The 27491-nt window shown below is 50.9% G+C and overlaps 3 protein-coding genes and 1 pseudogene across 3 annotated transcripts; all 4 read left to right on the top strand.

Moving 5' to 3' along the window:
* Positions 1 to 358: 358 nt before the first annotated feature.
* Positions 359 to 6059, top strand: LOC137455121 (protocadherin beta-15-like). Its single transcript, XM_068165677.1, has 2 exons — positions 359 to 2746; positions 3686 to 6059. Exons 1-2 carry the CDS (start codon positions 359 to 361, stop codon positions 3785 to 3787), a joined length of 2490 nt encoding a protein of 829 aa, XP_068021778.1. The 3' UTR covers positions 3788 to 6059.
* A 3559-nt stretch (positions 6060 to 9618) lies between these two features.
* Positions 9619 to 15185, top strand: LOC137455120 (protocadherin gamma-A10-like). Its single transcript, XM_068165676.1, has 2 exons — positions 9619 to 12214; positions 14910 to 15185. The coding sequence occupies exons 1-2, from the start codon at positions 9764 to 9766 to the stop codon at positions 15183 to 15185; spliced, it is 2727 nt and encodes a 908-aa protein (XP_068021777.1). The 5' UTR covers positions 9619 to 9763.
* Positions 15139 to 19612, top strand: LOC137455119 (protocadherin gamma-B5 pseudogene; annotated as a pseudogene).
* LOC137455118 (protocadherin gamma-A12-like) lies at positions 19486 to 27081 on the top strand. The gene is made up of 3 exons (XM_068165675.1): positions 19486 to 22062; positions 22735 to 22792; positions 26897 to 27081. The coding sequence occupies exons 1-3, from the start codon at positions 19618 to 19620 to the stop codon at positions 27079 to 27081; spliced, it is 2688 nt and encodes an 895-aa protein (XP_068021776.1). The 5' UTR covers positions 19486 to 19617.
* The last annotated feature ends 410 nt before the right edge of the window (positions 27082 to 27491 follow it).

Raw genomic sequence — 27491 nt, 5'->3', positions numbered from 1 at the left:
TTTGCTTTTGAGATCTTTCCTGGAACCAGCGAGTTGCCTCCTCTTTGGCACGGAGAGAACAGATGGAAGCCGCAAAGCCCAAGGCAGCAGCACCGACCAGAAGCACAGGAACCATTCCCGCTGCCGACGCTGGGTGGCGGTGTTGACCACAGACTGGCAGCTTCCTCTGCCCGCCCCGGCGCTGCAGCACCGGCACACAAAAACAGCCGACAGAGCTGCTCGGGAGGAGCGGAAGGGAACGCAATCGGGCTGCTCAGGGGCTTGCAGAAGCCATTTCTGATAAACAATGCTCCGCCTGGGATGCTGCTTGCAAATGCCGGCAAGCCGGGAGGACGCTGTCTGGCTTTTTGGGAGAGCAATGGCGTGGAACGGGAGACGGAACGGAGGCAGCTTCAGGCAAGTGATCTTGTTCCTTCTGGGCGTTTGCGTGTGGCAGAGCGGGGCCGAAAGCCTCCGCTATTCTCTGGCGGAGGAGATGGAGAGGGACTCCTTTGTGGGCAATATTGCCCAGGACCTGGGGCTTACGCCGAGCCAGCTGGCAGCTCGCAAGGCGCGCGTTGTGTCCGAGGGGAACCAGCAGCTTTTCCTCCTCAACCCGAGCACCGGCGTGCTGACGGCCAAGGAGTCTCTGGACCGAGAGGAGATCTGTCCTCAGAGTGAGACCTGTACGCTCTTTTTTACGCTCTTCTTTGACAATCCGTTGCAGCTGATACGAGGGGAAGTGGAGGTTCTTGACGTGAACGACAACTCTCCCGTGTTCCCACAGAAGGAGATGATTTTAAAGATTCCTGAGACGACAGTTCCCGGGTATCGTTTCCATATAGAAAATGCCCAGGACAAGGACGTGGGAACCAATGGTTTGCAGAACTACAGCCTCGACTCCCAGTCACATTTCTCCCTCGATCTCGCAACTGAAGAAATTGGAGTAGAGCTCGTCCTAGAGCGTCCTCTGGACCGCGAAGAGCAGCAAGAGCTCACTTTGCAACTTACCGCCACCGACGGAGGCACGCCACCTAGGTCAGGCACGGCTCAGATACGGATCGTGGTGCTGGATGCCAATGACAACACCCCAGTGTTCACTCAGAAAGTCTACGAGGTGCGTCTACCTGAGAACAGCCCGCCGGGACAACTGGTGGTCAGAGTGGTGGCCACGGATCCTGACGAAGGCATCTATGGGAAAGTGCAGTACGCCTTCACCCAGACACCAGAAGAATCCCGACAGCTCTTCGATTTGAGCCCTGACACGGGGGTGATTCGGGTGGCAGGCAACCTGGACTTTGAGAATATGAAAAAACACAAGATGACGCTGACAGCCACTGACGGCGGGGGTCTGTATAGCCATTGCAAAGTGCAGGTGGAGATCGTCGACGTGAACGACAACGCTCCGGAGATACAGCTGACCTCCCACACTGCCTCCATTCCCGAAGACGCTCCGCCACGCACCCTGGTAGCCCTTTTCAGTGTGCGGGACCGGGATTCTGGCGACAATGGCAGGACACAGTGCACCATCGATGGGGATATGCCTTTCATTCTCACCCCCACCTTCGGCAGTTTCTACGAGCTGAGAACCAACGCGGCGCTGGACAGGGAGACGACGGCAGAGTATAACATCAGCATCCGAGCGACGGACTGGGGCCCGCAGCGCCTGAGCTCTCGGCAAAGCCTGTGGGTGCAGGTGACGGACGTGAACGACAACGCCCCCGCCTTCAGCCAAGAGCTGTACAGCATGTGGGTGACGGAGAACAACAGCCCCATGGTGCGCATCGGCAGCGTGCAGGCCAGCGACGCGGACGCGGGCAGCAACGCCCGCGTGCAGTACGCGCTGGTGCGTGAGGAGGGCCAGGAGCAGGCGGCGGTGTCGGTGAGCTCGGAGAGCGGCGAGGTGTACGTGGTGCGCTCGCTGGACTACGAGCGGGTGCGCGCCTTGGAGGTGTGGGTGAGCGCGGCCGACGGCGGGTCGCCGGCGCTGAGCGCGCGGGCGCTGCTGCGCGTGCTGGTGCGCGACGAGAACGACAACGCGCCGGTGGTGCTGCACCCTGGTGCCGAGAGCGGCGCGGGCGCGGGCGAGCTGGTGCCGCGCTGGGCGCCGGCAGGCTACCTGGTGGCCAAGGTGGTGGCGGTGGACGCGGACGCGGGGCAGAACGCCTGGCTGTCCTACGAGCTGGCCAAGGCCACGGAGCCGGGGCTCTTCCGCCTCGGGCTGCACAGCGGCGAGCTGCGCACGGCGCGGGCCGTGGCCGAGCGCGACGCGCCCCGACACAGGCTTGTCGTGCTAGTGCGAGATCGCGGCCAGCCGCCGCGCTCGGCCAGCGCCACCCTCGCCATCGCCCTGCTCCACGACTTCTCCGACGCCCATGTGCGCCTCAGCCAGGACGCGCCGCCCGCCGAGCCCGACGACACGCTCACTCTCTACCTCATCGCCTGCCTGGCCTGCGTCTCCGCGCTCTGCCTGGCCACCGGCCTGGCCGCCCTGCTCATGAAGCTGCGGCGGGTCAGGCAGAGACAGGCCGAGCCCTTGCCCACCTTCCCGACGGCTGTCGCCGAGAGTGACGCGGGCTCCCTTCCCCGCAGCCTGGTCTATGACGTATGCTTGGCCACTGGCACCCTGAGCAGCGACTTTCACTTCCTCGGTCCACTCTTGCCCTGCTTCCCTGCCGGGATGCCTCCCGGCGCCACCCCACAGCGGAGCTCGCTGTGCTCGCAGGAGGCGGCCAGCCTCGGGCAACGAGACAACCAGCCTGCAGAGGTGAGGAATGGGAGTGGATACGAGGTGAGGTGGAGAAGAGAGGGAGCAACATATGTTTGGTATTTTCCACCCTGGCAGAATGACTCTCAATTGTGTAGAGAGATCCAGTGAGAAGGATCCGGAGGCACAGGAGGACGGGAGGGTAAAGGGGTCTCAGAGCAGCTAGCGAGCAACTGTCAAGAGGGTTGGGCAGAACTCAGCTACTCTTCCAAGTGCTTTTTAACCTTGTCCCCTGCATCCATCTTTATGCCCTGAGTATCATTCTTAGACAAAGGGATTCAGCTTAAACATGGGGGGATGATGATCAGGTACAGATTTTTGAGCTGCCACAATGGATTGTGTTCATGTAATGAGGAGAATTCGTAGGGTTCCAGTGCAGGAACAGCAACTCTTCTTGTGAAACATACTCCTGAAAGCAGCAGTGAATGCAGGCACAATGGTGTTACTTCACTGATGGCATCCCCAACACTGCTTTAAAGCTCTACTGCTCAGTGCTGTCCAAAGAGGTTAAGCAGGTTAGGTGCTGTTTGAACTCAAGCTGTCTGAGAAGCTGCTGGAGGCCATGGAGATGGGGTCCTTTACCATTAAATTCTAATAAATAATTTTAATAAATAACAGTCGTTATCTGGCCCAGAAAACGGGGATCCAGGCATGTAATAGCAGCCCCCTGACCCAGTAGCCTCAACTGTTCCCTGTGCTGCCATGAACTTGAAGTGACTCATATCCAACATGCCCTTTGCATTTGCTGTTTATTAAAAAGGAGGTTTATTCTGTGCTCTTAAATTACTCCTTCTGACTCAAGAAAACTTTGCAGGAATGCCTTTGTGATGTCCACAGTGAAGGATGGTTTCTGACTTCAGATTTTCTCTGTTGATGCCTTCTGAGGCCTGCGTACTTTTCACACCCAAATGATAACCTCTCTCTCCTCCTTCTTTGCAGGCTCCCCTTGCTGAAGACACAGCCGAAGCAGCCTGTCCGGCAAACATAGGGGTGGACCTAAATGTCGCTTCTGATCAAAGCCATTGGCTCACCCATCAGTAAGTGAGGAGAAAGACAAGGTTCTTTGTCCTCACTGGCTAATGTCCTCACAGAAAAGAGACTGAAGAGACCAAACAGCTACTAAGAAAGGACCAGGGAGGTAGAAGCCTTCTCTGAGAGAGCAAAATCCCCTCTTATGTTGGGCACTATTTTATTCATATAGGTAACTTGTAATTGTGACTTGGATGGAGGAGGACTGTGTTGCTTGCTAATTATACTGAGACTTGATGTATGTTTGTGAGACAGATCCTGCTTCTGAATCTTAAGGGAAATATTGAACATTGGAAGCCGATCTTCAAGGGAATATTTTCCTACAACTCCCGTGCTTTTTTTCTGTTATGTCTCTCTAATAATGACTTAATTTTCTGCTATCTGGTCAATATTAGGCCAGAACTAGTGTTGCTTGCCTTGCCAAGGAGTTCCTTATTAACAGGCTTTCGTGTTTAGCCTATATGTGAGGTTAAATTGTAGCAGTTGCTTTACCAACTAATGACTCCTTCCCATCTGAGAAGGAGAATTTGTTAAAGGAGACTCACAGGTTAAAATGAAAACTGATTTAATGAAATAAAAAAACTGGTACCAATGTCAGTATAAAATATATAAAGTTCTACTTAGCCCAGAAAGGGTGCAGTTGTCAGAATATATAGAGCAAGGCAGTCCTCAAGAGCAGGGGGAGGCTCCCTGACAACATATTTGATCATTTAATTTGCCTTCATCTCATTCCTCTTTCTCATGTCCACAGCAGCCTTTGTTGCTTGCAAGGTGTGTATGCAAAAGAAGCATAAGTGTGGGCATGTGCTTTATGGTGCTGGCAACTTGCAGAGCAGCCTGGTATTGAAGCCTTGGCAAGGACCCTGCCCTATGTCTATGGCTACAAGATCAGGATCACAATGGGCTTGGGAACAGGTAGCCCAAGTTCTTGAAGCCTACCTTGCTCAACCTGCCACACCACCACTGTGGCATAGGTGGTGACACTGATGAACAAGGTTTCCCCTGTGGCCCTGTCACTACAGAGGACATGGCACAAGATAAACCTGGGATGCTCTCTCTGGAACAGTTCAGTAGTGTTTCCTTTTGCTAGCATGGAGCCAGCACAGCAGAGGCTTTATGACTTAGAAGAGGAAGGGATCCAGGCTACACCATGTGGATAGGATTCCTCCAGAGTAAATCTGCATTTGGCATCACTGATCATACTTAAATTTTAAGTCAGAAGAAAAGTTGTCTTCACCAAAACAAAACCAAACAAATTAAACTAAAGGCTCCCTCACTCAGGCAATGATACATTTCAGCTCTCTTACACCCAATTTTGAAGTGCCTCGAGAGTGAGTTTAGTTCCAGGTGCTCCACCTAATTTCTTGTTTCACTTGCCCTCAGACAAGACCCTGGACCTCTTATCTTGTGCTGTGTGATGCAATGACAAGTTCAGCCAAACAAATCACATGTTCACTGAAGGGCACAGAGCCCTCATTGCAATTCAGGAAAGCAAGGAAGTTGTGAGCACTGAATTAAAACAAGGTGCAAGTGTGGGCCTCTTTATTCTCTGGGTTCTGGATGTCTCTATCTGAAATGTCTGGTCTCTGTGTGTTTTGCCTTCTGCTCACTCTGTTCATACAATCATACAATCAAGCAAAGGCTTCTTCATTAAGCAGGGAGTTGCTCATACCAAGCCATTGCAATGCTTCAATCCCAGCTCAGCAGGCAGGCTTTCTGAGTCTCATTTTCTCCAGGGAACAGCAGCAAAATGCACAAGATCCTCATCTGGCTCATAAGTGATCTTTTTTTCCAGGCTAATTTCTGACCATTACCTCAAAATATAGCAGCACTAATGATATTGGGATGGGTTGCAACTGTAAAGAGTTGTGAAAACATGTTCATTGTCTTTGGGTGCATTGCAAAGAAACTCCAAAAGTAAATTCAGAAAGTATTTTCCAAAGGTAAAATTGAAACAAACTTGGGGCAAGGACCATTTTGTTGATCCTGAATTCAGAGGCTTCTTGACAGGACTGGAAAGGTGACTCAATATGATTTGCTGAGTTTGTGGTAGAGCATTTGCGTTCTCCTTTCCCCCCTTTCTCTTTGTGAGCTGTCAGCTGTGTTTGAGCCTTGTCTTACTTGTTCCTCTTCAGGATTGATACCTCAGGTGTATCAACAGAGTGTTTGAATCTGCACGTGGCACAGAATATTGGGAAACCCTCACACTGTGTTGTACTGCAGTTCCAAAGTGTAATATTGGAAATCAGGATCCCCTGTGTGTGAAAGTGAAATAAAGAGAACACCTGAAGGCCTTGTGTGGACACAGTGGTTTTTGTAGAGATGTTGTTTCTGGAAAAGCTCTCTGAATGTCCTGAAACAGATTGAAATTCTTTCTCTCTTGCTGTCTCTCAGGTGAGGTAAGAGGGACCACTCCGTCGGGTTGGTGGTGAGGCCTGTAGTGCATTCAGGGCGGTAACAGGAGTCCTGTGTGCAAAAAGGCTCTGCAAAGCATTAAGGTAGATGGAGTGACCTTTCCAGTGCTCCAAAGAGCAAACTGGTTTGATTCCAAATGTTTGGGGGAGTTGATGATTCAAACACACCGTGCATGTTCCCTTGGGGAAGTATTTGGGTGAGACCTATTGGTGGGTGAATTGGGTGGGCAATTGGTGGGTGAAATCTACTACTAAGGTGAAGACTCTCTCTCAGGAAATCCAGAGGATTACAGATGTCCTTTCTGCAAGACCCTAAGAAAAGTTTCAGCCCTGAAGACAGGCTTCTGTAGTGATGCTGGCCAGAAGACCATTGTACAGCAAAGACTAAGTGATCTGCTGTCCAGCTAACCTGGGAAGACACAGGCCTGTGTTATGTTGTTCTATCCTGTTCTGTGCTGTGTTGTGCTACATAAATCCCTGGTCTGCAGGATAAAATAAATAGTCTGCAGGAAACACCAGCTTGGTACTGATGATAAAGGCATCTGAGAGTAAGAACTCGACATGGAAACTACTTTTACTGTGGAACCAGAAACAAGGAATAGAATTGCTCTCTTACAGGAAAGTCCAAAAATAATCGGAATACCTGAAATGGGGTCTTCATGGCATGCTGTGAGTGTCTGGAGTCCTGGGTGAAGCTGCACTGCTCCAGATTCTCTTTAACAAAAGGAATGTAGGATTATCTGTGCTTATCTGTTCCTACAGTGTGAGCATCTTAGAGAGTTGATGTGTCTCTCTTACTAAGTTGACAAGAAACTTGCACCTCTTGCTGTAAAGTAGCTCCTTCTTGGGTCATTCCAGCTCAAGGGTCCAGGTGTCTGATTTAGATGGTGTATTAATTTTTGGCATATTGTGAAAGGGAGAGGGATATTGTTTCCTATGTTGGAGAGTTCAAATATACACTGAGCTTTCCTGAAGGGCTTATCTAAAGTGCTATTTAGGAAGGGTAACTTTTCAGGCCAGGTATTAGACAGCGCTAACAGATACTTGTCTGGTCCTGTTGGTTACCAATGCAAGAGAGCTAATCAGAGGTGTCAAGACTGAAGGCAGCCTAGGCTGCAGTGGTCATTCACTGGTGGAGTTCACAGACCTAAATATGAGTCAGACAAAGAGTAAAGTCTGAACCCTGAATCTTAGGAAAGTAAACCTTTATCTATTGAAGGAGTTGGTTGATAGGACCCCCTGGAAACTGCCCTCAGGGAGAAGAAAGCAGAACAGAGCTAGCAAATCTTTAAGCATGCTTTCCAAGAAGCATAAGAGCTCTTGATCCCCAGATGTAAGAAATCAGGTGAAGAAAGGAAAAGACCAGCCTGGCTGAATTGAGACCTACTGGTCAAACTAAATGGCAAAAAAAAAAAAAAATGCAAACAGTGAAAATAGGGACAGATATCCTGGGAAAAGTAAAAGAACATAATCCTTATTGTAATGTACAGGGATGGGCTCAGGAAGGCCAAGGTGTGGCTGGTGCTGAACTCAGCAAGGAACACAGAGAATACAAGAAAAGGTTTCTACAGGTATGTCAGTCTGAAAAGGAAGTTCAAAGGAAGTGTACCCTCCTTGATGAACATGACTAGTGAGATGATAACAACACACAAGGAGAAGGCTCAAGTACTCAACAACATTCTGCCTCCCTTGCAATCTCTCTTCCCACACCTTTTGAATGAATGGACTTCAAGGCAAGGTGTGAAGGAACGAAATCCCTCACAGCGTATCTGAGGCCACCTGCTGAATGTGAACATACATAAGTCTATGGTACCCGACAAAAGACACACCAGAGCCTGGAGGAATGGGTAGATGTAGTTGCCAGGATACTGTCCACGATATTTGAAAAGTACTGGCAGTCAGGTGAAGTCCCTGGAAACTGGAAAAACAGAAACATCACACTCATTGCTAAAAACAGTGGAGAGGAGGAACCAGAGAGCTACCTACCTGGCAACCCCACCTCTGTGTCTGGAAAGGCACATAGGGCATGAATAGATGACATAAGATAAGCAGCATGACTTCACTTTCCTGCCCAGCCTAGTGGCCTTCCTTGATGGAGTGACTACCTCACTGAACAAGGGCATCTATTTGTACTGCTCCATGGTCACCTCCCCTCTAAACTGGAGAGAGAGGGATTTAATGGTTGGACTATTCAGTGGATAAGGAAGTTGCTGGATGGCCATATCCAAAGAGTAGCTATCAATAGCTCGAGGTTCAGACGAAGATCAGTGATGAATGCTGCCTGTCAGGGATCTGTATGGGGACCAGTGTTGTTTAATGTCATCGTGAAGAAGACAGTGAGATTGAGTGCACCCTCAGCACATTTGCAGATGGCATCAAGCTGTGTGGTGTAGTTGACATGCCTGAGGAGTAGAATATCACTCAGGGAGACCTGGGCACATTTTGGGAAGTGGGCCCACACAAATGTTATGATATTCAACAATGCCAAATGCAAGGTTCTACATTTATCTTGAGGTAACACAGATGGGGAAATGAAGGGACTGAGAGCAGCCATATGGAGAAAGACTTGGACACAAATCCACAGTGTGTAATGGCAACCTTGAAAGCCAACTGTGTCTTGGTCTACATCACCGGAAGTGTAGACAGGTGATCAAGGGAGGTAGTTCTGTCCCTCTATCCAGCACTACTGGGACCCCACCTGGAGCACTTTATCCAACTCTGGAGTCCTCAATACAATAAAGACATAGAAATTTTGGAGTGGGTCCAGAGGAGGTCACAAAAGCAATCAGAGGGATGAAATAACTCTGCTGTGAGGAAATGCTGAAAGAGTTGAAGTTGTTCAGTGTGGAGAAGGATGCAGGTAGACCTTGTTGTGATTTTTCAATACTTATATGGGGCTTAGAGGAAAGATGCAGATAGCATTTTTAATAAGGTTTCTAGTAACATGACAAGGGATGATGGTTTTAAACTAAAAGAGGGGCAATATAGAGTAAATGCAAGGAGGAAACTTCTGACTCTGAGTATGGAGACACACTGTCCCATGTTACACATAAAGATGGAGGATGCTCCATAAAGCCACTCCAGGTCAGATTGAACAGGGCTCTGAGCAACCTGATCTAGTTAAAGAAGCTCCCCGATCACTGCAGAGGGATTGGACTAGATGAATTTTGAAGGTCTTTTCTGGCTCAAGCAGTGCGGTGTCAGGACTTGTCAGAGAGACGCTGTTGTAGGCACACCGGTTCCGAAGTGCAGTTAACAGGGACGAGCGCAAGGACGGGGCTGCAGATGGAGCCGTTTCCCAGCACCAGAGGGCTGCAGATTTTGTCTGTGGCTCCGAGTGTCGCTGTCGGCTCACGGTGGGCCGGCAGTCGGGCGGCGAGTTTCAGAATACCGCAGAGAGACAGCCAGCCTGCGGTCCAGTTCTAACCCGCCGCACCGCGTAGGGAAGGATCCGAGCTGTTCGGAGGAACCCGAAGCAGAGGAAGGGTGGCAGGAGAAGCGTGGCGGCACGCTGAGCCACAGACCAGCGCCGGTGAGAAGAGAGACGAGCAGGCAGCTGCTGCCGGGCTTTGCAATGGCGGAGAGAGGGGGGAGCAGGGTCCGGCGGGCACGGGTTCTGCTGTGCTGCGTCCTGCTGGCGGCGTGGGAGGTGGCGTGGGGACAGCTGCGCTATTCAGTGCCTGAGGAGATGCCCAAGGGATCCTTCGTGGGAGACGTGGCCAAGGATCTGGGGCTGCAGATGACAACGTTCAGTGACAGCGGCGTCAGCATTTTGGACAAAGGTAGGACGCAGTATTTCTCTCTGCACGGAAAGACGGGACATTTGGTGACGGCGGAGAGGATAGACAGGGAGCAGCTGTGCGAGAGTGAGCAGCAATGTGTGCTGCGGTGTGAGCTGATAGTGCACGGAGAAATGAAGGTTTACGGAGTCGAAGTGGAGATCACGGACGTTAACGACAACCCTCCCCAGTTCCATGAGGCAAAAAAAGAAGTGAGAGTGAGCGAGACGACAGCCCCAGGGTCGCGGTTTCCTCTGGCCAGGGCTCACGACCCAGACGTAGGGCCAAATTCTCTCCTGAGCTATGAGCTGAGCGGCGACGAGCACTTCTCGCTGGACGTGCAGGCGGGACCTGGCGGCTATCGCCGTCCTGAGCTGGTGCTGGCCAAGGCACTGGACCGGGAAGAGACCGCGTTTCACGAGCTGATGCTGAGGGCGAGGGACGGCGGGGAGCCGGCGCGGACGGGCATGGCGCGGATCCTCGTGGTTGTGCTGGATGCAAATGACAACGCTCCCGTGTTTAGCTCAGCAGAGTACACTGTGCTAGTGCCTGAGGACGTACCTGTGGGTTCCACCCTTCTCACCGTCACGGCCACCGACAACGACGACGGGCTCTATGGGGACGTGAAATACTCATTTCAAACAGTTGTTGTGAAAGCCTCTCAGATTTTCCAGTTGAACCCTGACACGGGAGAAATCAAATTGATGCGAAGCCTGGACTTTGAGAAACGTGACTTCTACGAATTGGAGGTACAGGCAGAAGACGGTGAGGGCCTTTCTGACACGGCAAAAATCACCATCACTGTGGCAGATGTTAACGACAATGTACCCGAGATTTCCGTGCAGTCCACTCTGAGCGAGATCTCTGAGGACGCCCAGTCGGGGACGGTGGTGGCCTTGCTGCACGTGCAGGATCGGGACTCGGGGGCCAACGGCCAGGTGCGATGCTCGCTGGACGCGGGAGTCCCGTTCCGTCTGGAGAAGTCATTTGAGGATTATTACCGCGTGGTGACGACGAGGGAGCTGGACCGGGAGGAGGTGTCGGAGTACAACGTGACAGTAAGGGCGGCCGATGGCGGGTCGCCGTCGCTGTGGAGCAGCACGGTGCTGAACCTCAGAGTTCTGGACGTGAACGACAACGCGCCGGTGTTCAGCGAGGCGAGCTACAGTGCCCGGCTGCCCGAGAACAACGCGGCGGGCGCGCTGGTGCTGACGGTGCGGGCGCGGGACGCGGACTGGGGTCAGAACGCGCGCGTGCGGTACCGTGTGGGCGAGGGTTGGGTGCGTGGCGTGGCGCTGTCGTCGTACGTGTCGGTGCAGGCGGAGACGGGCGCGCTGTACGCGCTGCGCTCCTTCGACTACGAGGAGGTGCGCGAGGTGGGGCTGTGGGTGCTGGCGGAGGACGGCGGCTCGCCGGCGCTGAGCAGCAACGTGTCGGTGCGGATCGTGATCGTGGACGAGAACGACAACGCCCCGCAGGTGCTGTACCCACCACCGGCTCCCGCCTCTGGGTCCGGTGTCCGTGGCTGGTCGGGGGTGGAGCTGGCGCCGCGGTCGTCGGAGCCCGGGTCGCTGGTGGCCAAGGTGGTGGCGGTGGACGCGGACGCGGGTCAGAACGCGTGGCTGTCGTACGAGCTGGCCAAGGCGACGGAGCCGGGGCTGTTCCGCGTCGGGCTGCACAGCGGCGAGGTGCGCACTGCGCGCTTCCCGCTGGCCCGCGACGTTGCCCGTCAGAGCCTGGTGGTGCTGGTGAAGGACCACGGGCGGCCGGCGCTGTCGGCCACGGCCACGCTGACCGTGGTGCTGGCCGAGAGCGTGGCAGAGCTGCTGGCCGAGCTGGGCAGCGAGACATCGGCGGCGGTGCCGGGCGAGGCGGCGGGCAACCTGACGCGCTGGCTGGTGCTGGCCGTGGCGGCCGTCTCCTGCCTCTTCCTCACCTTCCTGCTGCTGCTGCTCGCACTGCGCCTGCGGCGGTGGCGCCGCTCTCAGCTGCCTCCTCCTGCGGGCGGTGCCTTGCGCGGCGTCCCTGCCACGCACTTCGTGGGCATTGACGGCGTGCGCGCATTCCTGCGCTCCTACTCACACGAAGTGTCCCTCACCGCCGACTCAAGCAAGAGCCAGCTCCGCTTGTCTCCCGGCAGCTGCTGCGACACCCTCCCGGCCCGCCCTCTGCCCTCTGAAACATCGGGTGACCTAGTCGCTACGGGAGATCACGTTGCCGAGAATGCTGACCAAGTTTCCCTTCAGGTACGTTGATTTTTTTTTTTTTTTTATGTCCTTTTGTGAACATGGTGCATAAGATGTTTATGGTAGCCACAGACTTTCCAAAATGGTTGCAGCCTTGGAATTCACGTTTTGCAACGGTCACCAGTTCATGAATATCACCTCCTAAAATATGTGCTAAGTCTGCTCTGTGTGTTTTATGTGTCATCTTCTCTACCAGCTGGGCAGTTGAATGTAACTAGTTTTCTCCAAAGCTACAAGGTTCTGTTGTGGTGTCTCGTGACAGGACAAGGGATGATGGATTTAAACTAAAGGACAGGAGATTCAGACTAGACAAAAGAAAGAAACGTTACACACTGAGTCTGGTGAGGCACTGGTACAGGTTGCAGAGAGGTATTGGATGCCCCATACCCACAAGCATTCCAGGACAGGTTGGACAGGGCTCTCAGCAGCCCGATCTCATTGAGGATGTCCCTTCTTACTCTTGGGGCGTTGGACAAGACTGACCTTTAAGGGTCACTTCCAACCTTTAAGGGTCTCTTCCAACCTTTAAGGGTCTCTTCCAACCTAAACAATTCTATGACTTTGTAGTTTCTGTTCCTTAGTTCCCAGAATTTCATTGCCAATCCCTGTATCAGCCCTCAGATCTTGGTGTAATTGGGCAACATCATAGCCCAAAAGCCACCGTTTGCGTAGGCTCACATTACTTGGAAGCCCACCTTCAACAAAAGAAATAATCCCACTTAAGGACACTCAAAATTCTAGGAATTTATTCTTATTACAGGGTGGAAAATTCCATTGATATCTCAACGAGTTTTCTCTTACTGCTGCATTTTGTGACTCAGCCTTTGAATTCAGTACAAACTGATTCATCTATAAGGTGTACAGACACCAAAAAATAGAGTATATTCATTATCACATAAACTAACAATATTTTCCAACAAAGTATGATTCCTCACAGTCTGTTTGTGTGTGTCTAATTTCAGAATGGGACTTAATCTGAGATTATATAATATTTTACTCTTTGGTTTCTATACAATAGGAGACCAATTTTTTTCCTGCCAAAGATGCCACTCTATTCTGAAAGTACATCTACCAAACAAGCCATCCCTGAACCTGCTTGCCTACAAAACAGGCTGTCCCAGAACCTGCTTGCCTCTATTATGATTGTTCATCACGGACAACCATTTTTGTGCTCATTCCAGAGTTTGCCAAAATATTGTTGCTTTGTACAGAAGCACTTTTTGTGTGGTAGGAATGTAAGCTGAGATACAACCTTATGCTGGAAATTAACTGGCCTTGTGCTGTTTACCCTTTTCTACTCAAATGCTGCATGATGCAGGATGGTTCTCAACTGCATCTTCCTGGGACTTAATTGTTCCAAGTCAGCAGGCTTGGGTACAAGGTAAGAAAAAGAGATCCTGGAAGTAGGAGACATCAGTCTGCAAATTAAGGGAGTGAATTGGAGTGTGCTTCAGTGTGTGTTAGGTGTTTCTATTTATCCCTGGGTTTATCCATACGATAGGATAAGGGGTAATGGATATAAACTACAACACAGGATCCACATTAACATGAGGAGGAACTTCTTCACTGTGAGGGTCACAGAGCACTGGAACAGGCTCCCCAGAGAGGTTGTGAATTCTCTTTCTCTGGAGACCTTCAAGACCCATCTGGATGCATTCCTGTGCAACCTGTGCTGGATTCTATGTTCCTGCTCTCCCGCTAGGTTGGACTCGATGATCTCTGAAGGTCCCTTCCAGCCCCTAACATCCTGTGATCCCCTGAGTTGTGCCTAGGTACAGCTGGGGAAAATTATCCTCCATTGCATGAATTAGCCTAGAGTTAGCAGGAAAACATTTTTTCTAATAACAACTAACTAAGAAGAGGAGGATGTCTTCACGTTGGTATCTATCGAGACACAGTGTTGGTGTATATGCTAGACCTATTTCTCCAGGTAAGTAGCATGGAGAATTTTCTAACCTTTCCTCATCTTCCACATAAGGGACCTGCAGTCCTTCCTTCAGTCCTTCTTTTTTCTTCACAATAGAGAGGCAAAGATTTAATATACAGGTGGGATACAAAAGCCACGAAGGATCTGTCCATTTTCTCTTAGTTTGTTCCAGCTGTCTACATTAGATAGAACATATTCTTAAGGTTTGAGACTTTCTGTGGTAACAGCCATCTTAGGAGATTTGTCAGAGGTACAGAAAAAAAAAATCCAGGATTTGCTTGTATGGCACTGATACAACAATGCTGGATTTTGAAGGATGAAAGAGATGGGATATGGCAAGTGTAATGTGACCGCTGTGGTTTTCTCAGTATTTTGGACTCCCGGCTTTGCTTGTCCAGCAGCAATCAACATTCAAAGCAGAAAGCTAAATGCTAGCTCGAGATTTTCCAGCTATGGGAAATTTCCCAGTTATGAAAACCCCACTGTCTACGAGCAGTGTTTAAGCGTTGGGCCTGTCCTGCCGTTGCTCTCACGGTGGTGAGGAGATGGCAGCGGGAACACGCTAGCGCATCACCCTAAAGTCCACTAAAATCACTGTGAAGAAGAAATAGAGAACCGGAGCCACATCCTCCGAGCAATGTGGGACGATTTGTCTTGTAGAATGCTTGCAGGTGTAAGGAACGGGAAATCCGAGGTGCCAAATTTCAGCACATATATAAGCTTTCTGGTTCACGCCGGTGATGACATCTATAATTTCGGACCCCACAGTGGCAGCAGTTTGAGAACGTACGTATCAGGACTTTCGGGCTGTTTTCCTTTCGGGCGCTGCAGTTCTCGGGATTGAACTCAGGGTGTCACTGTTGGCCAAGGCGGAGAAGCAGTTTCGCCCTCCCCATCCCCGGCGCCCGCGCAGTGCGGTTCCGCGCAGAGCAAAGCGGAGGGGAGAGCAGGAACTGCCCGAGCACAGCCCGTCTTGCCACCGGCAAAACGGATTTAATGTATTTTGTGCCTCTCGGCACTGATTCAGCTGCTCGGAAAGCCTAATTATAAATAATCTGCAGAATACGCTTCAGCAAAGCAGAGAATGGAGGTTCGGCCGCCAGGACAGGGCTGGGCAGCAGCCGGAAGGGTCACGCTGTTCGTACTGCTGCTGCCGGTGTGCTGCAGGGCGGTACCGGAGCCGATCCGCTACGCCATCCCTGAGGAACTGGGCAAAGGTTCGCTGGTGGGGCCGCTGGCACGGGACCTGGGGCTGAGCCCGGCGGAGCTACCGGCACGTAAACTGCGGATAGTCTCTGGTGACGAAATGCGATACTTCACTCTTGGCGAAGACAGCACAAATCTGCGAGTAAACGAAAGGATAGACCGAGAAGGCATCTGCGGGGCCGTGTCGCCCTGTGTTTTCACTTTGGAGGCAGTCGTAGAAAACCCTTTCAATATATTTCATGTGAGTATTACCATTGAAGATATCAATGATAACGCTCCCCAGTTTGACAGAGAACTTGTTGCTATAGAAATGGTTGAGTCTACCCGTCCTGGAACCAGATTCCTACTGGGCAGTGGAAGAGACCCTGACATTGGGGCGAACTCATTACAAAACTACCAACTTACCCCCAACCCGCTCTTCTCCCTTGTAGTGAAGGAGAGTTCTGATGGGACAAAGCAGCCGGAATTAGTGCTGGAGAAAAGCTTAGACCGAGAAAAGCAGAGAAATCACCACCTGATACTGACAGCAATGGATGGTGGGGATCCAGTCCGAACCGGGACAGTCCAGATTAAGATTAATGTGACCGACGCAAATGACAACACACCAGTATTCACCAAAGAGATCTACAAGGTTCGGCTGCTGGAAAACCTGCCAGAGGGCTCCTTAGCTTTTCAGGTGAAAGCTACTGATAGCGACGAAGGCACAAATGCAGAAATTACCTACTCCTTCAGTGACATCGCCAACAGTGCTCGACAGCTCTTCAGTCTGGACCCCAGGACGGGGGACGTGAAGGTTACAGGCCGCTTAGATTATGAAGAAGGGAAACATTATGAAGCGACCGTTGAAGGCAAGGACGGAGGTGGGCTCAGTGCTCAAGCCAAAGTGCACATTGATATTCTAGATGTGAACGACAATGTACCAATCATTTCCCTCCTGCCTATCTTGAACCCGATACCAGAAGACTCTATCCCAAGCACCGTTGTAGCTGTGATCAATGTGCGTGATAGAGACTCGGGGGATAACGGAGCAGTAAGTTGTAGCATCGACGGGGATTTGCCTTTCAAACTTGAATCTTCATCAGAGAACACGTATAAACTAATAACAGCCAGTGAGCTGGATAGAGAAACCGTCTCTGGCTACAACATCACCATCACTGCCACGGACCGGGGCAGCCCGCCGCTGTCGAGTCAAGCGACGCTGGTGCTGGAAGTGTCGGACGTGAACGACAACGTGCCGGTGTTCGAGGAGGAGGTGTACAGCGCCTACGTGGCCGAGAACAACGCGGCGGGAGCGTCGGTGCTGCGCGTGCAGGCACGGGACGCGGACGCGGGCGCCAACGGGCGCGTCAGCTACTGGCTGGAGGGCGGCAGAGCCGGCTCGGCACCGACGCCGGTGTCGGTGGAGGCGCAGAGCGGCGCGGTGTACGCGCAGCGCTCCTTGGACTACGAGCAGTGCCGCGAGTTCACGGTGACGGTGCGGGCGCAGGACGGCGGGGTGCCGGCACGCAGCTCGACGGCCACGGTGCGCATCTTCGTGCTGGACCGCAACGACAACGCACCGAGGGTGCTGTGGCCGACGGCAGCGGTGGCAACAGGCGAAGCGCCGCCCTTCGAGGTGGTGCCGCGCATGGCCGAGGTGGGCTACCTGGTGGCCAAGGTGGTGGCGGTGGACGCGGACGCGGGGCGTAACGCCTGGCTGTCGTACGAGCTGCTGCAGGCGCCGGAGCCGGCGCTCTTCCGCCTGGGGCTGCACAGCGGCGAGGTGCGCACGGCTCGGGCCGTGACGGAGCGCGACGCGGCCAAGCAGCGCCTGGTGGCGCTGGTGAAGGACCACGGCCAGCCAGCGCTGTCGGCCACGGCCACGCTGCACGTGGTGCTGGCCGAGAGCTTGCAGGAGGCGCTGCCGGAGCTGAGCGAGCGGCCGGCGGGCGCCGACTCGCCGGCCGAGCTGCAGTTCTACCTGGTGCTGGCGCTGGCTCTGCTGTCGGCGCTCTTCCTGCTCAGCCTGGGGCTGGCCCTACTGGCGCGGCTGCGGAGGGCCGGTCCGCCCGCCGTCCTGCGCTGCCTGGGTGCGCAGCGCTTGTCTCTGGCGGGCGCCGCCTTCCCGGCCGACTTCTGCGAGGGCACCTTGCCCTACTCCTACAACCTGTGCGTGGCTCGGGGACGCGCCCTGACCGGGGCCGCTTGGCTGCCACCGCCCAGTCTGCCTGCGGAGGAGATGCTGGGCGGTGAGTCCTGCGGGAAGCACAGCCCAAGTAGCAGCAACCCCGTCGCGGGAGACCCCCCCGCCGACCCCGACACAACACAGGTCGGTAAGCTCGAGCACTCTCCCTGTTCTTTTTGAGCCTCCGTTCTGTTTTCACTTGAATTATTGTCGGGTGATGTGGTTGCAAAGTGCTGGTCCGTGTCTCTGTGAAGTATGGAAGGAAGGAATGATGAAAGGAGCGGAGTATCTCCCTTCCACTCAGAGTATACAGCTAGCGGCAGTACTCCTTGGTTCTTCCTTCATTGTAGGTTTAGTTTCAGCTGAGATCTTTTGTCTCTGTCTTTTCTAGTTGTTTTTTTTTCCATGCTGGTGGTAGTTCCTTCTTTCCCGACCATGTGCGGGTGTGGATGATGAATGAGACTTCGAGTAAAAGAAATAATAACCTGTTCATATTTCAGAATTGTTTGTTTCATGTTCCCGAAACGGGGTGCTTTCCAAAAGCCAGGTGCTTCGACATGCTATATCGCATTGATAGGTGAATTCAAACCCGAGGAATTCCTTCTCTGACTCTTTCTGCAGTAATTGTCCTTGCTTCTTTAAAGGATGAGCATGTCGGCAATGACACGGGAATACACTAATGACAGCAATTCATCATTTGAATGTGCACAAATGATCCGCACATTTTAGGATGAGCTGCTGTGCTTATCTTCTGCGTTCCTACAGTGCCTTTTGTGAAAAGGTGGCCTACTAAATCAGAATCAGGAGTTTCAGTGATTAGATGACATTGGAATCATTCTGACCTCCATTTCCGATAAAATAAAAGCCCGTTCCTGGTCCTTTAAGTTGTCAGACCGTTTTAAAGTTGTCTATAGAGTATAAACAGCAAAATTTATGTAGGCTCTTAAACAAGTCGCAACAGATGCTTTCTGCCTCATGGGTAGTTGTGGTACTATCAGTGAGAAGGGATGAAGTGACCAACCGTCAGAAACCAGGGCATGTGGCAGAAAATTATTTTCGAGCCCTGTGTTTCCAAGCCTTAAACAGAAATGCAGGCGCCACCTTCCTAGGAGGTCTAAGGGCTTAGGGAGCTTAGAGTCTCCATTTCATTTGACTGACCTCACCTTCAGCCTTTCATTTTTTACTATGATGGCTGTGTAGTTAATTTGAAACATGTTCCGTGTGAAGTGCAGTATTTAAAACAAAGTTCCTTCCTCTTGCATTAATTAGCCTGATACCGCTGGCGTTACAGGAAAGGGTCTGAATATCACTTTTAGTATTTCAGAACCTCCTTTGACTTTTTACTCTTCTATCCATCATTAAAATAAAAATTATATTAAAAGTCGCTATAGAGAGGAATTGGATGAGACTCTTAATACTCTATACGTCGTGTTATGAAAAAGAAGCGTTTTGGTTTATATCTGTTGCCGTTAGCAAGTCAATTTTCCCATCCTAAGGAAAAAAAGGCTGAGTTAGAGAATAGAATGGATTGGAGAATAAGCCAGTATACAAAATAACAGATCTCTACTTGAGGGAGTAATTTCGTTGCTGCTAATCTCAGCATCAATTTCCAGGGCTGGTCTGAATGTGGCTGTATGGCACTTTTTGATTTACAGAATGGGTGTGAGGCAAAATTAATTCCAGTACGACTGCTAGAAAAAACTGCAAAATTTCCGGTGCAGATTGTGCTTTCCAATGCGCGAGATAAGACACGTGATATTCTATATATGAGATTACGAAAACTCAGCATTATATCACCATTAAATGACAATAAAAGACCAATAAAAGTAATGAAAAGTCATCTGCAGGCAGCGCCGTGTTGCTGCAGTTCCGGCAGGAGGCTGCGGGCGCCGCTGTTGACCGAGCAGGAGCCAGAGGAAAACGGAGCGCTGCAGACAGCCCCGCCCGCTACGGCCCCGCTCGCTTCCTGGCTGGCCCGGCGTCCGGGCGGCCTGAGAGTGTCTCTGGGGTGCGGAGCCGAGCTGCAGCGAGCCGGAGGGACCGGCGGGAGCGGAAAGCAGAAGCCAGGGGCGGATCTCGATCCGTGACGGCGGTGCGGTGACAGAGATGTGCTCGGCCTGGGGACTCTGGGGCCGGCGGACGAGGGCCCTGCTGTGCTGCGTTCTGATGTCGGCATGGGAAGCGGCATGGGGGCAGCTGCGGTACTCGGTGCCAGAGGAGATGCCCAAGGGCTCTTTCGTGGGAGATGTGGCCAAAGACCTGGGGTTGCAGATGACAACGTTCAGTGACAGCGGCATTCACCTTGTCTCGGAAGGTAGGACGCAGTATTTCTCTCTGCACGGGAATACGGGACATTTGGTGACGGTGGAGAGGATCGATAGAGAGCAGCTGTGCCGGCTGCTGGAGAAATGTGTGCTGCGGTGTGAGCTGATAGTGGAAGGGGAAATGAAGGTTTATGAGATCGAAGTGGAGATCACGGACATTAACGACCACTCTCCCAGCTTTCGAGAGACAGAAAAAGAACTGAGAGTGAGCGAGAGGATAGCTCCTGGTTCACGACTTCCTCTGCCTGAGGCTCACGACCCGGACGCAGGATCAAATTCCCTCCTGAGCTATGAGCTGAGCGGTGACGAACACTTCTCGCTGGCAGTGCAAGAGGGCGCCGGCAGCGATCGGCGTCCCGAGCTGGTGCTCGCCAAGGCACTGGACCGGGAGGAGGTGGCGTTTCACGAGCTGGTGCTGAAGGCGAGGGACGGTGGAGAGCCGTCGCGGACGGGCACGGCGCGGATCCGCGTGGTTGTGCTGGATGCGAACGACAATGCACCCGTGTTTAGCCCAGCAGAGTACACTGTGCGTGTGCCTGAGGATGTGCCCGTGGGCTCCGCCCTCCTCACCGTCACGGCCACCGACCCCGACGAAGGGCTGAATGGCCATGTGAGATACGTTTTTAATAAAATCTCAGACCGAGCGTCAGAGCTTTTCCAGCTTGACCCTGAGACAGGAGAAATAATTCTTAAGGAAAAATTGGACTTTGAGGAGATCTCCTCACATGTATTAGAGGTGCACGCATATGATGGAGAACTTTTCGACAAGGCACAGATCACAATAACCGTGACAGATGTCAATGACAACGTGCCCGACATTTCAGTTAGGTCGACGCTCAGCGAGATATCTGAGGACGCCCAGTCGGGGACGGTGGTAGCCCTGCTGCACGTGCAAGACCAGGACTCGGGGGCCAACGGCCAGGTGCGGTGCTCCCTGGACGCGGGAGTCCCGTTCCGACTGCAGAGCTCTCGCGGCAACTACTACAGCGTGGTGACGACGAGGCAGCTGGACCGAGAAGAGGTGTCGGAGTACAACGTGACGGTGAGGGCGGCCGACGGCGGGTCGCCTTCGCTGTGGAGCAGCACGGTGCTGAACCTCAGGGTGCTGGATGTGAACGACAACGCGCCGGTGTTCAGCGAGGCGAGCTACAGTGCCCGGCTGCCCGAGAACAACGCGGCGGGGGCGCTGGTGCTGACGGTGCGGGCGCGGGACGCGGACTGGGGTCAGAACGCGCGCGTGCGGTACCGTGTGGGCGAGGGGCGTGTGCGTGGCGTGGCGCTGTCGTCGTACGTGTCGGTGCAGGCGGAGACGGGCGCGCTGTACGCGCTGCGCTCCTTCGACTACGAGGAGGTGCGCGAGGTGGGGCTGTGGGTGCTGGCGGAGGACGGCGGCTCGCCGGCGCTGAGCAGCAACGTGTCGGTGCGGATCGTGATCGTGGACGAGAACGACAACGCCCCGCAGGTGCTGTACCCGCCGGCTGCGGGCGTGCCCGGGTCCGGTGTCCGTGGCTGGTCGGGGGTGGAGCTGGCGCCGCGGTCGTCGGAGCCCGGGTCGCTGGTGGCCAAGGTGGTGGCGGTGGACGCGGACGCGGGTCAGAACGCGTGGCTGTCGTACGAGCTGGCCAAGGCGACGGAGCCGGGGCTGTTTCGCGTCGGGCTGCACAGCGGCGAGGTGCGCACTGCGCGCTTCCCGCTGGCCCGCGACGCTGCCCGTCAGAGCCTGGTGGTGCTGGTGAAGGACCACGGGCGGCCGGCGCTGTCGGCCACGGCCACGCTGACCGTGGTGCTGGCCGAGAGCGTGGCCGAGTTGCTGGCCGAGCTGGGCAGCGAGACATCGTCGGCGGTGCCGGGCGAGGCGGCGGGCAGCCTGACGCGCTGGCTGGTGCTGGCTGTGGCGGCCGTCTCCTGCCTCTTCCTCGCCTTCCTGCTGCTGCTGCTGGCACTGCGCCTGCGGCGGTGGCGGCGCTCGCAGCTGCCTCCTCCTGCGGGCGGTGCCTTGCGCGGCGTCCCGGCCACGCACTTCGTGGGCATTGACGGCGTGCGCGCCTTCCTGAGCTCCTACTCTCACGAGGTGTCCCTCACCGCCGACTCACGCAAGAGCCAGCTCCGCTTGTCTCCCGGCAGCTGCTGTGACACCCTTCCGGCCCGCCCGCTGCCCGACGAGCCTGCACCGCTGCTCGGTGAAGATCCTGCCGGTGCCCTGCCACAAGACGTCAACAATGCTCCGGTGAGTGCCTCTCCGAGGACTTTCCTATTTTTTTTCTCTCTCATTGTTTCTAGTTATTCTTTTCTTTCACTTGTGCAGTCAGGGAAGGGGAGGGAGATCTGTGCACACATTACTAGTCTTTTGTGTGGTCCACTGGCATTTTAAGTTCTTGCAAATTATTAGGGTCTAAGAATACCTTCCTGGTTTTGAAAGACTGGAGAGTAGAGTCATAGACTTGTGAGGGAAAGGCTGCTGAAGGTCACTATAGCCAATGTTTGCTTCTATCATTCAATGTGAGTTTCTTCTTTCTGTGAAAGTTCAGCCTGAGATATTTTATTCCAGTTGTTTTGGGATTTCTGGTAGGTTTTTATTGTATGTTTGTAGCTTGTTGTGGCTTTTTTTTTCCCTTATGACAAGTGTCATAATGGGATCTGTGGAAGAAGGCAATAGTCTTCAGTTTCTACTAGGTATCTTAATTGTATATGCACTCTAAATGCCATTATCTAGAAGAGTATATTCTGATCCCTTAATTTCCACATACCTTAATTTCTTGCCTTTCTTCCTTTCATAGCACACACTTTCATAGACCTGCTGATGTTTTGTTGGTATTAAAATTGGTGTGATTGTAGGGGATGAGAGAGTATTCTTCTCAGTAATTTCTGGCTCTGATACAGTTTTTCCCGTGACTGATAGTTATTGGTTGTAGACATAAGCATTGCCTTAACGGTTGTATGCACAGATATCTTCCAAAGTGAGCATGTTCTTGATGGTGGTGTCATGCTTACACTGATAACTGTGTCTTTAACTGAGCTCCATGTGCCATGAGCAGAGAAGTCTCTCTTCTGTAGCTGTATTGTGATCTAAGTTCTCTATAAGATAAATTCTATGGGAAATGTTTCTTTCAATGGTGCTTTCCTGTTGTTTGAGCATGTTGAAGTGTTCTGCACAGATGCAGGACACCTGGAAATTTTCACTGTTCTGTTGTTGGAAATGGCTGAAAGGTAGGTGTAAATGTTCCATTGACTCATAGTTTTTATGAGTCCCAGAGTTGTGCTGGGTCCATTTTCCTCTTCTTTTTGTCCAAACGATTGTGCTCCTGGTCATTGGTATAAACTTACCTATGATCCTTATTTACAGGTAAGCAAATACTTCTTTACAATTAAGATATGCCTTAAACCTGTAACATCCTCCCATGTACTTTTTACAAACCAGGTACCAGGCTGGGAAAGCAGTTTCCATTCATAACCTGAGGTTGTTCAGCTTCCAAGAGGAAGACGTTGATATAATGTTTTCATAAAATGTCACTGAATAAAATGCTTTTTATCTCGTGGCTGACAGATGCCCAAAAGTTGGATGTTGTCACAGGTGCAACTAAAGGCTGTGAGTACAGAGTGAGAAGGTTGAGATGCTGTCTTTGAAGCTGTAAAGCAAGTGGATCAATGTAGGTTTGACTGGGCAATGGCTTGATATCATGCCTGGGACCACTATGATCCTGTCCTGAAAGGCAATGACAATGCTCCAATAATAAAGCATTTACACAATCACTCTGCATGTAGAACAATGTTGCATGGGCAGACAAGCTTATACCTCTTATGTGAAATCTCCTTTATCAAAATTTGTGGGATAACTGCCTAGCTTAGAGCAATGCACTTTTATTTAGTACACTTCAGGAGCAAGGTCATTTACAACCAAGAGGTGGTTATGGACAGACGTAGAAGCAACAACTGAGATGGAAAGACTGTAGATTTAGCAGAGACAAGGACTGTTGACAGGCTGTGCTCCTTTCAAAACCAACAATATTACTAACTTTTCCCAGGTGTTTCTCCTATCTGGAAGTTTCCACACTTTATCTTAGGATTTAGTTTACTCTAAGGTAATGATGTTGGCCATCCTTAGCAATTTTACTACTGATTAAGAGCATTTGTGCTCCTGTGTCTATTACAAAACTTACACAAACCCTTCAGGGCCCTACTGGAATTTCAGTAATGGGCTCAGGACATTAAAGAGCCATTACCTGCTGAGGAGGGTGGCTCACTGCCTTCACTAGGGATGCAAGTTTTTTGTCCAACATTCCTCTAAATCACTCAAGTTCTTGTTTGGAGCAGTAGACACAATTTCTTCTCTAACCTACTCCTTACTTGCTATCTGTCTTTTTCTGGCAGGGTTAATATTTTTACTCAGTAGCTGTAAGTAATACTTAGAGAACTGCAGTGGTCATAAAATCATAGAATTGTTAGGGTTGGAAGGGACCTCAACGATCATCTAGCTCTGCCCCATCCCTGTCACACCTCACACTAGATCAGGTTGCTCAGAGCCATATCCAGCCTGGCCTTAAAAACCTCCAGGCATGAGGCTTCTACCACCTCCCTGGGCAACCTGTTCCAGTGCCTCACCACTCTCACAGGGAAGAACTTCTTCCTAACATCCAATCTGAATCTACCCATTTTTAGTTATGCTCTATTCCCCCCAGTCCTAGCACTACCTGATATCCTAAAAAGTGCCTCACCATCTGTCTTGAAGCCCACCTTAATGCCTGTTACCTCAGTTCTAGGGCTCTACACCAAAGATCTTTTCAGTCTTTGTCACATTTTGATTTAAATGCTGACTTTGGTTTAACAGCCAAATGAACCTGATAAATTTAACATGTAGGTTCCAGAACTTTCCTTGCAGTTTGTTCAGTCCAACCCACAGGACACCCATAGTCCACTATCTCTTGCACAAATTCATTCCAGGTTATGTGTATTGGCTGCTCTGGAGGCTGCACTTGAGCCGCAGCAGCAATCATAGCACAGGCAGGTTTTATGCTGTCTTAGGCATTGGCCTCTTAAGACCATCCAGGAGTTAACTGTGCAGGGTTGATAGGAGATGACATCAGAGATCTCCTTAATTCATGCTTCTCAATTATCTCTTGTATGCAGGCTGCATCTTGCACAGATGCTGTGAGAGCCAGGAAACTGATAGCTTTTATAACAAGAGAATCTCCTCTTTCCTATGGGTCCACACAGCCAGCCCAATAAACAGCTCATGCAATTAATTAAAGATTATAATTATCACTGAGTCCAGTGGTTAAAAATACCTCAGGACCCAAACAGCCTCCTGCTTCTTTCTCTCTTAGTGGGATTTGATGTCCCCCTGTCTGCACTCACCACACACTCCAATTTGGGGTGGAAATACTGCAGATTTAGAAGACATGAGGACAGTCAATAGGCTGTGCTCCTTTTCCTCCACCAAAGACATGGGCACCTTCTTGGTATCAACTGTGTCTTCAACATACATCTGAAGTTTTGCTGCATTTCTATTGGACATCTGTGCTATTGCAAAGATTTACATCTCTGACTTTTTTAAATGTTACCCAGGGTTTATTAACTTGAGCTTAATCATTGGCAAACCTGAATCTGTCGTGTCTGTTGCTTTAATAAATGAAATGTTTTCATCATTTTAACTTTCTGAACCTGTGTCAGCACAAGGAGCATTGAAAAAACAAAATAAAGAGAGGCAAACATGAATTTTGATAATAATTTCTGCAAAAGTCCTGGACTCTGAAGCAGACAGATGTCAGGATCTTACTTGTAAAGAGGCAACATTATAACTCCCTGGAATGTTGTGAAATAGAATTTCTTCACAGTTGTAAATAGACTTTCGTTCAGGCCTTTGTTTCCTGGAAGGACATGGTTCATTTTCCCCATTTCTGGGTACTTCTTTATGCTTTTGAAACAGTGAGTGTTGTTTTGCAGCAAATCCCTACTTCTTTTTGGAAACCATAAGCCAGCGGAAGACAGAATTTTAGGTGCGAGGAGAATGATGCCGAAGCTGAAACAGAATGTGTTCTGCTTTCTCAGGAGGCTGAAAAAGAAGCCCATGAGAAGGTGTTTACCTTAGGACTTCAGAGCTGTGGGAGATGATCAGGCCACAGAGCAAAGAAAATTATGAGAGTTGATGACTCTTTCTTCTAATGAACTTTCCTGCTGTGAAATCCAGAGTAAGATGTTAGGATGGCATTTGCACTTTGAGACCTCAAAGAGTTTTGGTTCCTCTGAGGGATGAATTTCAGGGCCCATAGTGAAGGCTGAGATGCCTTGAGCTTCTCTGGCATCACTTTCTCTTGCTATGTTTCCTTGCATTACTTGCATGATTTTATCTTCTCCCTTTTCCTGGTCTTCTGTGTATGAAGGTTTAATTATAACTAATGGTATATATCTCCATTTAGCAATGTGTCCTTTGCTTGTGTTGCAGTTGGTGTGGAAGGCAGGAAGGCAGGAGATGTGAGGCAGGTGTTCTTGTCTTTTTAATGGAGGAATAGCTGTAAACATGACCTTAGGAGAGGTTATTCTTTGTGGAAGAAGGGAGAAGATTCTGCCTGTGTGGGTAGATTGATGAACCATTTTCTGTTGGATTGTTATTCCTCTTTTATTTTGGCTTTTACTTGTGGTTTGGAATACTTGTGTTACTTTTGAGAATGGTTGTGAGAGGACAAACATACCTCTCTTCTTGCTGTGAATGTGGAGCACCATCCTTTCATGATATCTTTTTGCCAGTTACGAGAATCTGAAGAAAACCTGCAATGTTTGTGGGTTGGAGTGAAAGAACAACAAGGATGTAGTGTAGAGCATGTTACAGTTCTGATGCAATACCTCCATTATCCATCTATATCTGCTTGTAACAGTTTGATGAAGAGTTTCATAAAAGCCATTATTACATTTTCCCACCCTTGAACTTTCTTCAGACTTTGATGCCTGGTAGACCATCATTTGTGTTTCCCATTCAGGGATTCTTATTTTACAGTTTAAATTGTTTGGTCTGGGATTTTGTTGTGTTGGTGGGGTTTTGGTTGGTTGCTTGCTTGTTTGCTTTCCAGCAAGTACAGACTTGCCTTGGCAGCCACATGAAGACAGTGTTGAGTACAAAGAAAGTGAAACAGAAACAGAAGACAACATTGAGTCTCTCATGACACCATATACTCAGATAAAGTTCTCTGATAAGACATTTACACTTCATGTGGAGATGAACAAGCAACAAAATATAACAGATAACAAGAACTGATGAATTTTCAAAAACACACACACACCCCCCATCATATAGTCCAAATTAAGATTTTTAAGGCTTCACTTGACATTTCAGACCTTAGTGCCTTTCAGGTGCTGTGGCACATGAATTTTCAAGGAAGGATTTTGGCAAAGCAGCTGTATGTACCAGTAGCCCAGTATTTACTTCAGCAGGACAAGTTGGAGCTTCTGATTTTTTTTATTAATCATCAGGGAGGTGGTGGAGTTGCCGTCATTGGAGGTTTTCAGGAGGAGACTTGATGGGGTACTTGGTGCCATGGGTTAGCTGTTTGGGTGGGTTGGATTGGTTGATGGGTTGGACACGATGATCTTGAAGGTCTCTTCCAACCTGGTTTGGTTTATTCTAAATAAAGGTTTATTCTAAATAATGAAATTGTTGAGAGATTT

The sequence above is a fragment of the Melanerpes formicivorus genome, unplaced genomic scaffold (genome assembly GCF_026170545.1).
Source record: "Melanerpes formicivorus ecotype bairdi unplaced genomic scaffold, bMelFor1.0.p_v2 SCAF_91, whole genome shotgun sequence".
Classification (NCBI taxonomy): domain Eukaryota; kingdom Metazoa; phylum Chordata; class Aves; order Piciformes; family Picidae; genus Melanerpes; species Melanerpes formicivorus.
This window is presented reverse-complemented; position numbering and strand designations above follow the sequence as displayed.

Excerpts from the sequence above, each read along its gene's own strand:
- LOC137455118 (XM_068165675.1), top strand. The coding sequence starts at position 19,618 with ATGTGCTCGGCCTGGGGACTCTGGGGCCGGCGGACGAGGGCCCTGCTG. Across the intron at positions 22,063-22,734 it reads AAGACGTCAACAATGCTCCG|TTATTGGTTGTAGACATAAG; the intron begins GTGAGTGCCTCT and ends CGTGACTGATAG. Across the intron at positions 22,793-26,896 it reads ATGCACAGATATCTTCCAAA|CAAGTACAGACTTGCCTTGG; the intron begins GTGAGCATGTTC and ends TTTGCTTTCCAG.
- LOC137455121 (XM_068165677.1), top strand. The coding sequence starts at position 359 with ATGGCGTGGAACGGGAGACGGAACGGAGGCAGCTTCAGGCAAGTGATC. Across the intron at positions 2,747-3,685 it reads GAGACAACCAGCCTGCAGAG|GCTCCCCTTGCTGAAGACAC; the intron begins GTGAGGAATGGG and ends CCTTCTTTGCAG.
- LOC137455120 (XM_068165676.1), top strand. The coding sequence starts at position 9,764 with ATGGCGGAGAGAGGGGGGAGCAGGGTCCGGCGGGCACGGGTTCTGCTG. Across the intron at positions 12,215-14,909 it reads CTGACCAAGTTTCCCTTCAG|TGGCAGCAGTTTGAGAACGT; the intron begins GTACGTTGATTT and ends CGGACCCCACAG.